Source organism: Pezoporus wallicus, unplaced genomic scaffold, assembly GCF_028554395.1.
Source record: "Pezoporus wallicus isolate ANWC-B61680 ecotype Strahan unplaced genomic scaffold, APGP_CSIRO_Pwel_v1 contig_4722, whole genome shotgun sequence".
Taxonomy (NCBI): Eukaryota; Metazoa; Chordata; class Aves; order Psittaciformes; family Psittacidae; genus Pezoporus; species Pezoporus wallicus.
Genome location: NW_026641840.1, coordinates 3,556,023 through 3,567,631, shown reverse-complemented (window position 1 = coordinate 3,567,631; position 11,609 = coordinate 3,556,023). Strand labels below are relative to the sequence as shown.

At 46.7% G+C, this 11,609-nt stretch overlaps 1 protein-coding gene across 2 annotated transcripts in view; it reads left to right on the top strand.

The window, feature by feature from the left end:
• The first annotated feature begins 1,979 nt into the window (after nucleotides 1-1,979).
• RASSF3 (Ras association domain family member 3) overlaps nucleotides 1,980-11,609 on the top strand; it is a 54,046-nt gene continuing 44,416 nt past the window's right edge. Inside the window, exon 1 of one of the 2 annotated variants that reach the window (XM_057425573.1) lies at nucleotides 1,980-2,236. In XM_057425573.1, the coding sequence (XP_057281556.1) occupies nucleotides 2,108-2,236 (129 nt within the window). In that variant the 5' untranslated portion in view covers nucleotides 1,980-2,107. Of the gene's footprint in view, nucleotides 2,237-2,525; nucleotides 2,566-11,609 lie in introns of those variants that run through there. The other variant, XM_057425575.1, reaches the window with a different exon arrangement.

Here is an 11,609-nt window from a genome sequence, read left to right as displayed (position 1 = left end):
ATATTTTGTCCATCATTCTTTGTTGCAACAGGATAAAATAATACTGTAAATCACAGAGAAGGTGAATGCCGTGCCTTGCTGCCACAGAACATATAAACTCGAGCCCAGGACTTGCAACTGAGTTGCTTAAAATCCTTCACCTTAATTGCAATCATGGCCAGGGGCATTTTATCCAAAAGCTTTGTAAACTGAGGTTATGGGGTCTTGGACAGGTTCAGAGGCAAGCCCAGCAGATCTCTGGTGGGACTTCTTTTTGGCACGGGGCTGGTCTTGGCCAGCCAGGTAACACAAAGCTCATTTGTCTAAAGCAAGCATTTTAATGTTTTAGTCGCATTCAAGTAACTTGGCATTAAACTTAAAGCTATCTCAAATACCATGGGGCTTTACATTGCCAACAAGTAGGCTCAAGGTCTGACACATTCACATCTATGCTGCTGAACTCAATTACTTGTTTCTAAAAGCTATGCAACCTTCTAATCTGCCAGATGCCAAACTCCACAGAAAAAAATCTGGTCATTCATCAAGAATCAGCATTGGTAGGAAAGTAAGGATTTAACTCCTCCCAAACTGGTGAACTGGCTTAAGTTCTTGGTGTGAGTTGTTCTTCTGGTGTTGAGGTGACTTTATCAATACGTACAGCATATTGGTGCAGGCAGTGCACCAATCTGACAGCAGCAGCCCCAGATCCTGCTCGAGTGAGGGGCTAGGAATGGCTGCACATGGAAGATGAGGAGTTTGTATGGGGGCAGCATGCTGGGGACGGGGAAGAGGGAAAGGAGACGTTAGCTGCTGATGTCCAGATATGTCTGTGGCTGAGTGCTGAGACCATGTGAGCTGATGTACTGGCTCAGACTGCAGCTTGGTAAACACACAACTTCAAATCTGTTTTATCTAAGGCTGAAAGGTGTAGCCTGCCCTCCTTCCTGCTCCCCACAGCCCCACCTCCGGGGGTTTGCTGCGGCAGTGAGTGACTGATGTGACTCACTTCCCCCCGTGGGACCACTGGTGGCACTGGGGACAGCAGGAACGCCGGGCTGAGGGCAAGCAGGAAAGGCAAGCCTGCTTTTTTGGGCAGCTGCGTAGCCTTAGGAAGCCGTACCTTAAGCCCAGTATCCTGTCGGTGACAGTGACCAGCCCTAGATAAATTAAAGGAACACATGAGAAACTCTGAAGCAGGTAATTACAGAGCAACTTGGCCTTCAGGCTTTGTCTATAATATCCCCCGTTAACGATGAGTTTGATGTACGCCCTGCACGTTATCAGAACTTTTGTGCTTTTAAATACGTTTTCCAGTTGCAGCCTTGGATATCCTTGCTATCTATACACATATCTAATCTCTGCCGAGTCTTCACAAGCCTCACTCCTTGCTACATCCTGGGGCCACGAATTCCAGCGACTTAATAACATTCTGTGGGCCTGATCGTGCGAGAGGCCAGCGCCAGCCACCCACAGCAGCTGCGGGAACTCAAAAGTCTTTCCTGCTCAGCACGGTTGGGTCTCCTAGTGCTTGCGAAGCTTAAACTCAAAGAGAGAGCCCTCTCACTGGGAAAACAGTTCGGGAAAGGCTTGCAGTTATTTTGCCACTGCTCATCTTTTCATGACTTCCTTCTTGCGGGCGCACAGGAGGGTGAAATCGGGTAACTTCTTGGGAACTTCTTTAGCAAGCCCCTCACCTGCCTCGCTGCTTGTAAGCAAGGAGGGGGAGCCGAGCTACCAGCAGCACAAGCCCGGCGGGAGGGCGCGCAGCAACACCGCTCCTCTCACCTCCCTTGCCCGGCCGCCTCCCCCGGGCAGCGGCTGCCGGACGCCGCCTGGGCCGGGCCGGGCCGGGCCGGTGTTTCGGGCCCGGGGTGGGGGAGAAGCGGTCGTCCCCGCCCCTCACCTGCTGCCCGTGCGGGCGGGGCTCGAAGCGGCCCTGAGCGCGGAAACTTGTGGAGCAGGAAGGGAGCGGAGGGCGGGAGCGGGTTTGTTAGAGCGATGGCTCCTCCTCCTGTGCCCTAGACCCGGCGGCGCTGGGCGAGGAACGGCAGCGGCGGGGCTCCATGTGGCGGCCGGGACGGCGCTCTCCGCCGCCCGGCCCCAGCAGCACTAGCCGCCGTTGCTGCCGATGACCTGGACCAGCAGCATGAGCAGTGGCTACAGCAGCCTAGAGGAGGAGGAGTCCGAGGAGTTCTTCTTCACCGCCCGCACCTCCTTCTTCAGGAGGCCGCCGGGCAAGACCCGCGCCGACCCGCAAGTAAGTGCAGGGCGCCGGGCTGAGGGGCGGCCTCGCCCCGCGGGGCAGCTGCAGCCGGGCCGGGCCGCGCCGCTTCCCTCCGGCCTCGGCCTCCACGTGTCCGCCGCCCCCTCCCCCACGGGGAAGGGCCGCGGGAGCCGTTGGGCGCCGGGACGGAGCAGGGGGAGGCCCCGGGCGGAGCTGCCCGCAGCGGGCTGCGAGCGGGGCTCCTGCGCCGGACCCCTCTGAGGCGGCCCGGCAGCTCGGAGGGCCCGGCCGGTGCCCCGCTCGGGAGCCGGCCTGAGGGGTCCGGCGGGATGGGATGTGATCAAACATCACATGTTTCTGAGGTGAATAACCGCGCTATCAGCCCCGCTGTCGGCTCTGCCGCCGGGGTACGGCGGGGCTGCCTCTTCACCGCTCTCGGAGCTCGTTTCGAGATGAATGACAGCCTCTTCAGCTGTTTTGTTGGCAGAGGAAGGCCCTCAGAAGTGTTTCAAGTGCCGTGGTTTAAGCATTCAAGTTCAGGAAATCAAATGCCAAGTGGGCTTTGAAGTGAAGAACTGATTAAAAACAAAGCAAAAGCCCCAAACCAGCCCCTTTTGTGGTCAGTATTGAAGTTCCAGTGAAGGACCCGCAGGGTACAGGCAGAGCGAGAAGTGTTGGTGTGTTGGGGAAGCCTTGCCATAGCAATACCAGCCCCGCTCTCCTAGGAGCAAAACTCGAGTCGGGGATACGAAATGGAACAGTCCCTGTCTGATGCAGAGCAGTCGTTAAACCATGCAGGGTAAATGTCACGTTTCTTGTTTAGCAGTCCAGCCCCTCTCGTTTTTCCCTTCCCAAAATGCAGATCACTTTCTAGAGCTAGTTTGTATTTCGGGAAACTACGAGCTAGGGAGCCTATCTGGTTTATGCTAGCTCTTCTCTTGACCCACCGACATCTATGTCTTTTCTCTGTTAAGCCTGTTTCATAGTGCAGACCTCTGGTGTTTTTTCCCTGCTGCACTTTGGTGCTGATGTTACTGCTGCTGTGGAGACCTAGCTATAAACTTGCTTGTTGAAGCCTGGATAACTCGGGTTCCCTCTGGTTCACCTGTGTGGCTTGTAGGGACCCATCGTTCGCTGCCCACAGCTGTTCCTCTAGGCTACATAGTGCTGCACAGAGCCAGCCTTGGTTTATGTTTCTCCGAGGTTCGCCATCTATTATGCCCCATCTGTGATTTGTTTAAAACTTAAGCCCTCTAACCATCCCTCGGGACATTCCTGCCCCCATTCGAGGAAGTGCACAGAACTTTCTTGAGCTTTGGCTTCCTTTGCAAAGTTTGGCAGGGAGCCTTGGGCGCACCCTGTCCCTACACCTGAGCTCAGGCATCTTTTGCCAATGGGCTGGGACCAGCTTTTTTATCAGGTCCTGGCTGGTTCCCAAGGGCGCTTCTCGCTGCAACCCTCCTTAGGGGTCTCCTTATCACCCCTCTTTAGTTTCAGCCTCCCCATAACCTGAGGGGCTCTCTGGAAGTTTGCAAGTGCTCCCAAGTGTCCTTGAACTTCATTTGCTAACCTATTTGGCCATCATCGGCAGCCACCTGGCCCTCACGGAAGAGGCCTATGGTATGTGCACAGATGCCTAACTGCTGTCAGGCTGCATATAGCTACTGTATCATGAGGTGTGAGAAGGCCCAGGTCTGGATTTGTATCTTAAAAACATACGTGTGCATTTATAACACTGTTGTATGAGCTGTGTTAGTGAATACTAGTTGTGTAAGCAGTAAACTGTGCAAATGCATAAATTGCTGTATGTGATGATAATGTTTCCAGACAAGGAGAGGATGGAGAAATATCCCCCTAAAATTTCATATTGTGCTCTAGTAATGTTTCCCAAAAGAACACCACAGTGAGGTGCTGCAGGGTATGTGTTTAACTATGTATTTAGTAGCCTGGAACAAATTCATCTGTATTGCTGACTCTGCAAGCATCAGAAATGCTCGGCTAATGTTTCTAGTCATAAAGTTATTACCAGTTGCTTTGAGCTGCTGAGTTATAGAGGAAAGAAAAAAAATCCCCAAAACAATGCTGAATGTAGATTTCAACAGTCATGTGGCCAGTAAGAGTGAGCTTCCCCTTCCAGCAATAACAATCATAATGAGCCTCTTTGTATGGATGAGGATGTTACTTTTGGTTTGTATTTGAGGTTTAGTCAAAAAATGCATACTATGTCCCCTTGAGCGAAGAGGAAAGAGGGGAGCTGCTAGTTATTGTTTCTGCGTCTTTCTCAACTATACAGATACTAAGTTCTGCAGTGTGGGTTTCTTGTCTTGTAGAAGACTTAAGTGCTGGCAGTTACTTTTATTCCTCTCTTAGCTCCCTCTGCCCCCTTTCTTGTGGGGAGAAAAATTGGTTAGAGCATTTGGCTTGCAGCTGTGCCTGCAGAAAAACTCAGTACTAGTGCTTGGACGTGTTTTGTGTGGATTTCCAAAGAGGAGAAGGAAAAAGGAAGTTTAAATAGCTGGGTGAATTTTTGTCTTCCATTTAATGGGGCAAAGATGGGCTCACTTATGTACCTCGATTTCTGTAGCTACAAGAGGTTTAATGGATTGATACCCATTCTGGTGTCAAAATCTTGTCATAGCACCTTTGGGCTTTGCCTAGGATGCCCAGTCTTTTCTAAAGTGGTTAAAGATTTGCCTCTTCCTCTCTCTATAACACTTCTAAAAAGTTGAAGCATGAAAAGCATTACATCATACATCAGGCAGCATGGTGCTTTGGGGGCTGAGCAGTGGCCCCAAGCAAGAAATACTTTAATCTGAGGGCAGCATGCATGAAACACAGATTGCTTTATGTTGCATTTTTGCTTGTGAAAGTTCAGCTTTATTTAAGACTTCTTATCTTCTGTGGCTGTTGTAAAATTTAGGTATCAGGGAGTGGGTTGAGCTCACTGTGGCCCTGTTTCATGTTTGTGATGACTCATTTAATAAATGAGAAAGGAGGAACTGTAAATATTTTTGTCCTGACACTGTGACTACTCATGTGAGTAAAGTTATCCATGTCCATAGGCTTTCACAAGACCAGACCCATGTTTCTGTATGATCAAGCCTTTGGAAATTGTCCATTCCCTGTAGAGAAAATACCAAAATTAGGTGGTTTGCAAACTTGTGAAAGCTGACCCCTTTCTCTCCCTTTTTCCTCCTGCTCACCCCCATCCTTTCAGGGAAAGTGGAAACAGTCATGCCTGCTCATTCAAGCCTTGCCATATGTTGAAGGGATGCACATCTTCCATCTTCCTGGCATGTTTTCTGCCCTTCCCGTCCACATACTAGCTCCCCATACTCTCCCATTTTGAACAGGGCTGATGTGAATCCTTGATACTTCTCCTTTCTCAGGTGCCTTGATGGACAGAGGCTCTTCAAGTGTTGTGGTTGGCATCTGGGTTAATTCCCAGCCTTGCTAAGCTCATGTCTTCTGCCAGGATCACAGCAGACACCTGGGGACATCCCTGTGCTTGGTTCTGTCTGCTCTGTATTTTGATGTCCCCTTCCACTGTAACTGTAAGGGTTAGAAACATGAGAAGAGGCTATGGGCAAGATGCCTCCATCTCCCTCCCCTGATGTGTGAGTGATCTGTGAGAGAGGACACCACTGTGCTTTGGGAAGCTGGTTCAGAAGCCGGCAGTGCTGTGAAAATCATGGATCCCAGCTGTTAGAAGAGGGCAAATACTGCAGCTCATATTCAACACCTGAATTGTTAATAGTTTGCATACAAAATGAGAGAGCTCTGCTGGAAGTCTGATGCAACATACTTTGGAGATAGGAAGTTTGGCACTTGGATGCTGCTCTGCTCTTCAAAGAAAAAAAGCAACTGTGTGTTTCTGCTCTTTCACCGTTTCACTCAGGGCTCTGTAAAAGTGCTTACAAGAAAAGTTCATTTGCTTCAGTTGGCAGTTTCCAGAAATGCACTTTCTCCTGCACCCGAGAGCACTCTCGTTTCCTCACCATCAGCACCAGTCCTTCCCTCTCTGAAGTCTAATTTCTACCTCTTTCTTCCCCTTACTGATCACAGTCCTCCCAACTTCCAGACCCACCATCTTGGTTCCTTCCCCTGCACCCGGTGCCTGCTGCGACACTGTTGTTGAGGCCATCTTTTCTGCATGTCAGTGGAATTTGCAGGTGTGGTAATGGGGGTGGGAAAGGAAATGCATTAAAAAAGCTGGAAATGGAAAGCGGATATGAAAGAGCAGAGGAGGGGCAAAAGACAGAGGGTGAAAGTCTCATCCTTAACTAGTCCTGGCGAGGTAACCAGCCAGCTCTCATTCTGCTGTCAGAGGAGGAGGTTTGCAGGGTAAGGTGCAAAAGCTCTTTTTTAGGTCTGTTCCACTTGAACTTGCACAGTGGCTCGAGGTGTTTCATTGAGAGGAAGAGAGACAAAAAAGGCATTTCATTTGGGAAGAAAGCAGAAAACAGTTTCTAGGGGTAAAATGCAGTTTGTAACTGTTTGAGTCCAGTTAGGATGGCTCTGTGTTACTAGTGTCTGTTTATTAATCAAGTTTCACATTGTTTGGCCATTACAGCTCTTCCTGGGTTTCCTTTTAGTAACATTCCCTAGGGAATATGGTTCTCCTGACTACCAGAACAAATGAGGTTTCTAATTATAGGCTTGCTTTGGAGCCAAAAGGCTTGGGTTTGTGTTTCATGTGTAATCATAAAACTTATTTAAAAATAAAAAATAGCTAAAAATACCCACTAATGTTTCATTCTTTTTTCTTTTTCTTTTTCCTTTTTTTTTTCTTTTTTTTTTTTTGTTATCCATTTGGCAGTCAGTGAGTATTATGGGATAAACATTGTCTTACCTAAAATACTAGAAAGTTAAGAGCTGAAGGAATGAGCAGGGTAGAGATCCTTACTTTGTGTTTCTGCCCCACTGTCCTCTCTTGGACCACTGAATGTGACATGTGTGCCTCAGTAGCTTGGGGGAACGTGATGGCTGCTTTGGGGTGAACTCCAAGCCCCCTCCTGGTGTCTGACAGCCTGGAGGTGAGGTGAGATTTATGCTCTGTGCAGAGGATGCCGACTGATGTACACTGATTTGACATCACAGGTGGTTCTTAGAATCGTCGGTTTACATTTTGGGGACTTCACCGTATGAAATGGGAACTACTATCACACAAAAAATTGAGAAACAAGTTTAGGAGGAACGGGTTAATGTATTGTCCCAAGAAGAGTTCACATCACTAAAACATCTAACGAGTGCTGTTATATACAGCAATTTAAGTGTCCTGAGTGCAGCAACAGTGGCAGGTGGTATTAAGGCTATTTTCCCACTTATTTTTAGTCTATTATATTACTACTACAATTAGGTGCATCTTAGGTATCTGCTGTTCTGTTAGCATAAACTTTTGGAGCACCAGCAATGTGTTACTACGTTACTGACATTTATTTGAATATCACCAGATAAAGAACAGAATTTGTTCCCCCCCTTTTATTTGGAGGAAAAAAAAGGCTTTGTTCCACCTATCTGAGTGTTGGAGCATGGTAGCTAGGCTTTTCACTGGTAGGATCAGGAGTACCTAATATTTATGGGTGTTTTGTGATTTAAGTGATGTAGTGGAGTTGGGATAATCCTGTGGGTTTATCTGAGTGCATAGGCAGAAAGGCAAAACTGCTGGATCTTTGGACTTTCACTGAAGCCAAAGTATTGGGCACCTATAGCCTTATGGCCCCAAAAGTTTAGACTTAGGCTTCTTTTGAACACATATGAATAGACATGCAGACAGGAGTTTTGTTTTAAGTGAAGAGTCTGGTGGATTTGGGGAAGTGCTCTGCAGAGCAGCAGAGATCAGGATCATCTGAATACACTAAAGCAATTAAAAAAAACCAAAAAACAACCAACCCATCATAACTAGTTACTTAAGGAAGGAGAGAATTTAGTACCCCATTTTCATGCTCTCTAATGTCAGCTGTAGACCTGTGTGTAAGAACAGTGTCAGGATAACCATTTTGGAAGTGGTTCTTACTGGCTAACATTTAGCCACTGCAAGTGCAAAATAATGAAGTAAAACTGAAGTGAAAACTGATCCTGCAGTTTATCCCCTGTGTAAAAAGCCAGTGGCACCAGCGTTGGATTAACAGTTGCAAATAAACCGATTAACAGAGGATTTTAGATGAAGTGGTAGCTCTCTAACGCAGCACTTGCCTGTGACAGTATACCTGGGAGCCAAGCCAAGCAATATAGGTGTTTGGAAGACAGAAGTGAGAGTGACAGGTCTCTTATCGTTCAACTCTCATCATGGACAGGGGAACTACTGCAGACAGCACACAGAGTTCAATACATACTGCGCTTTCTTCCGAGGTAGAAATAGTCGGGGTTTGTGAATGTGTACATATATACACTCACATAAAAGAAGTTATATATGAGGGGTAGAACTAGGTGATCTTTAGGGTCCTTTCCAACCCAAACTGTTCTGTGATTCTGTAAATATAACGGAGTTTTTTACTATTTGAGACCAGTGTTCAGGAAAGGTCTTAAAACCAGCACATCTCATAGACATTGGTGCGTGCTCTAGTGGGGCTAAAGCTAGCACAGCTTGCTGTCACCCACTGCAGTTGCGATGCAGCACTTACCTGACTACAGTACTGTTAAGCTTTTGTATGCGTTTAGGTCCCTGTACGAGGCCCATGCGTTTCTGTAGGCAGGTATGAATTGACTTGAACTAAGTAATTGCTGCTTGCCTTCTGTTTTTTTGGCACACCAGTTCTTTTTCAAGGTTGATGAAATACTCCAGACAGTTTTGAGGAGACTGTTTCCTATGCAGGCGTGTATTTGGCTATGCCAAGTAGCCACATGTGATTTATGTAGCAATTAAGATCACTTTCTAGTTACTCATCTGTGTATGTGTGTGTTGGAGAGGAATTTGTGTTCCTGAATACAGAGGATTCTGTGCTGTGCTGAAAATAATAATAAAAGCAGTAGTGGTTCATCTGCCTTGGAGGAAGCATTGAGTGTTAATGTTGGGTATGTAAGAGTACTTGGTGTGCTGGTTGTCAGCTTTTCTGTCTCACTCTTTACCCACTAAGTAATTGTGGAAAATGTTGCTTGCAAGTGCATTTCTTTTAGAAATTATATACAATAATACAGTAGGGGCAAATTACAAAGGCAGTTGTCTGTAATCTCTTGTAGTTACCCCTGTTGTCCATTATTAGGACTGCTTGTCTTGTGTTCTGCCTCCTAATTGATCTGAGGTGTGATCAAGTGCATGGATGCACAGTTTAACCATCTCTTCCTCGTAGAGCAGAGTCTTCCTATCTTGTATCTGCAGTACCCAATCCATATGGTCTGTGGTCTCTGATCAGTACTAATAAAAGCTGAAGATCAGTTTCTCATCTGACTGAAGGTAGAATCATAGAATCACAGAATTGTTTGAGTTGGAAGGGACCTTAAAGATCATCTGCTTCCAACCCCCGTGCCATGGGCAGAGACACCTTCCGCTAGACCAGGTTGCTCAAAGCCTCATCCAATCTGCTCTCCGGTGAAGCAGGGATCCCATGATTTGGCTTGCCCTCCAGAAGAAAAGTCTGGGATAGATCTGTTAATACTGCAAAAGTAGCTGAACACTTTTTATTGATGGCTGATAACACCCATTGAGACACCTTCCTCTCAGTGATTTCTTACACATAATTGTTCCTAGGATCACAGTAGCCTGCCAACTTGGAAGAGTTTAATTCAGATTTATTTAGAGCATTACTTTTTTTTTGTGCTGGATTGCTCTCTTCTGAAGAATTCTGAGGAATTTGAAGAACAAAACCTCATCCACCAGCAGCTTGATTTAGCGTGTTCACTTACAGATACATAAGCTAAGATTATGAAAGTCTTCATGTAGAACTACTCATTTAATTCCAAAATATCTCCATAGTTCATCTTGGAAGCATCTGGTAAAGCTGCGTAAACTCTAGCAAGTGCACTGAGGATTTCAGTGTGATCCATAGTGCTTGTGTGTGCAGAAACTGGCACATTCTTTGGCGCTGCTTTAAAGATGAAGAATATGGTGGTTGTGTCTTGCATAATGGGAGGATTGACCTGCATTGTTTGTCTTAGTGTCTGAAATGAGTGAGTTCAAGGTTCAGTGCTGCTGAGCCTTGCTTATGAGCTCAGCAGAAAGGTCAGTGCAATTTATTTTTCACAATAGATGTAATTTGAACTACTGTATTGTGATCTTTTTTTATCACGTTGTTACTGATGTGTGCAAAGATCGGGTAGTGTAGGCATAGACGGGCATCTGAAGTAAAGGGTAAAAAAAGGAAAAAGTTTTCTTTTTCCTGTCATTGCTGGTTAGCTTGCTAGTATTAGGAAAGGTGACATGTAGCAAGTGACCAGGGCTGTGCCTGAAGCTTGCAGCAGGTAGGTGCTGTAGCCAGCTGAAGGAGCTGATCCTCCAACTGTCCAGACTGGTGACTTAGAGACTGATCAGCCCCTTTTTGTGTTACTGTGCATGTGTGTTTAACTCTGAAAAGCCCTGGGGAGAGAGGGTTCCTGCAGAAGTGTTTCTGGATCTGCCAGGCTAGACTCTATAACCCAAGCTTTGAAGACCAAGGAACAGAAATACGAGCAGGAGAGAAGTTCATTTTAATCCTGTCAAACAGACGTGCTCCCTCTTTCCAGGAGCAGGAGTACCTGTGATCCAGAAATTAGATCCATGTGGTGGCTCTTGTTTTGTGATACAGCACAGGGGTAAACGTCTCCTGGAAAACACTTAAGTCCTGAACTCTCCATGAGGTATGGACCCAGCAGCTGAAGGCTCAAAGTAGGTGTTGCTTTCATATTTGATAGTTAAAGAAGGGAGGAGGGAGGAGAGGATGGAATCTTCACATAGAAGACTTGCTTCGTCTGTTGCAGGATGATAAATAGGAAAACTTACTTGCTGCTAAGAGCAAATGGGAGCAAATTATCCTGGTTGCATGTGGGGCATGGTAAAAGTCTCATTTGGGATGGAGAGTTTATTTGTGACTTGATCTTTCAGGTGCACTGACTGAAAGAAGGAAGAAAAAGTATCACATCTGTCCTGCTGTAAGTGTAGGCTGAAAAATGGCATGTTCATATTTCTGCACCAGGGAGTCTTGTGTCCTGTACAAAAATGGCTGGTTTAATCAAAAGTTCGTGCTTGGAACAGTTGCTCTGTTGGGTGCCCATATACAAATGCTGGCAGTGGAGGAACACGAGACAGTCAGGGGAGCATCGCTTGTGCAGGCAACTGATGGGAGCAGTAACCAGACTCCCATGTAATCTGCACAAAAAAAAGTGATCTGTAATGAAAGAAACCTTCTGGTTACGATGCTCCCAGCTTTCATGGAGCCTAACTTAGCATAGCCTTACTTTTCTTACACAGCGTCTACATATACTGTAGCCTTGT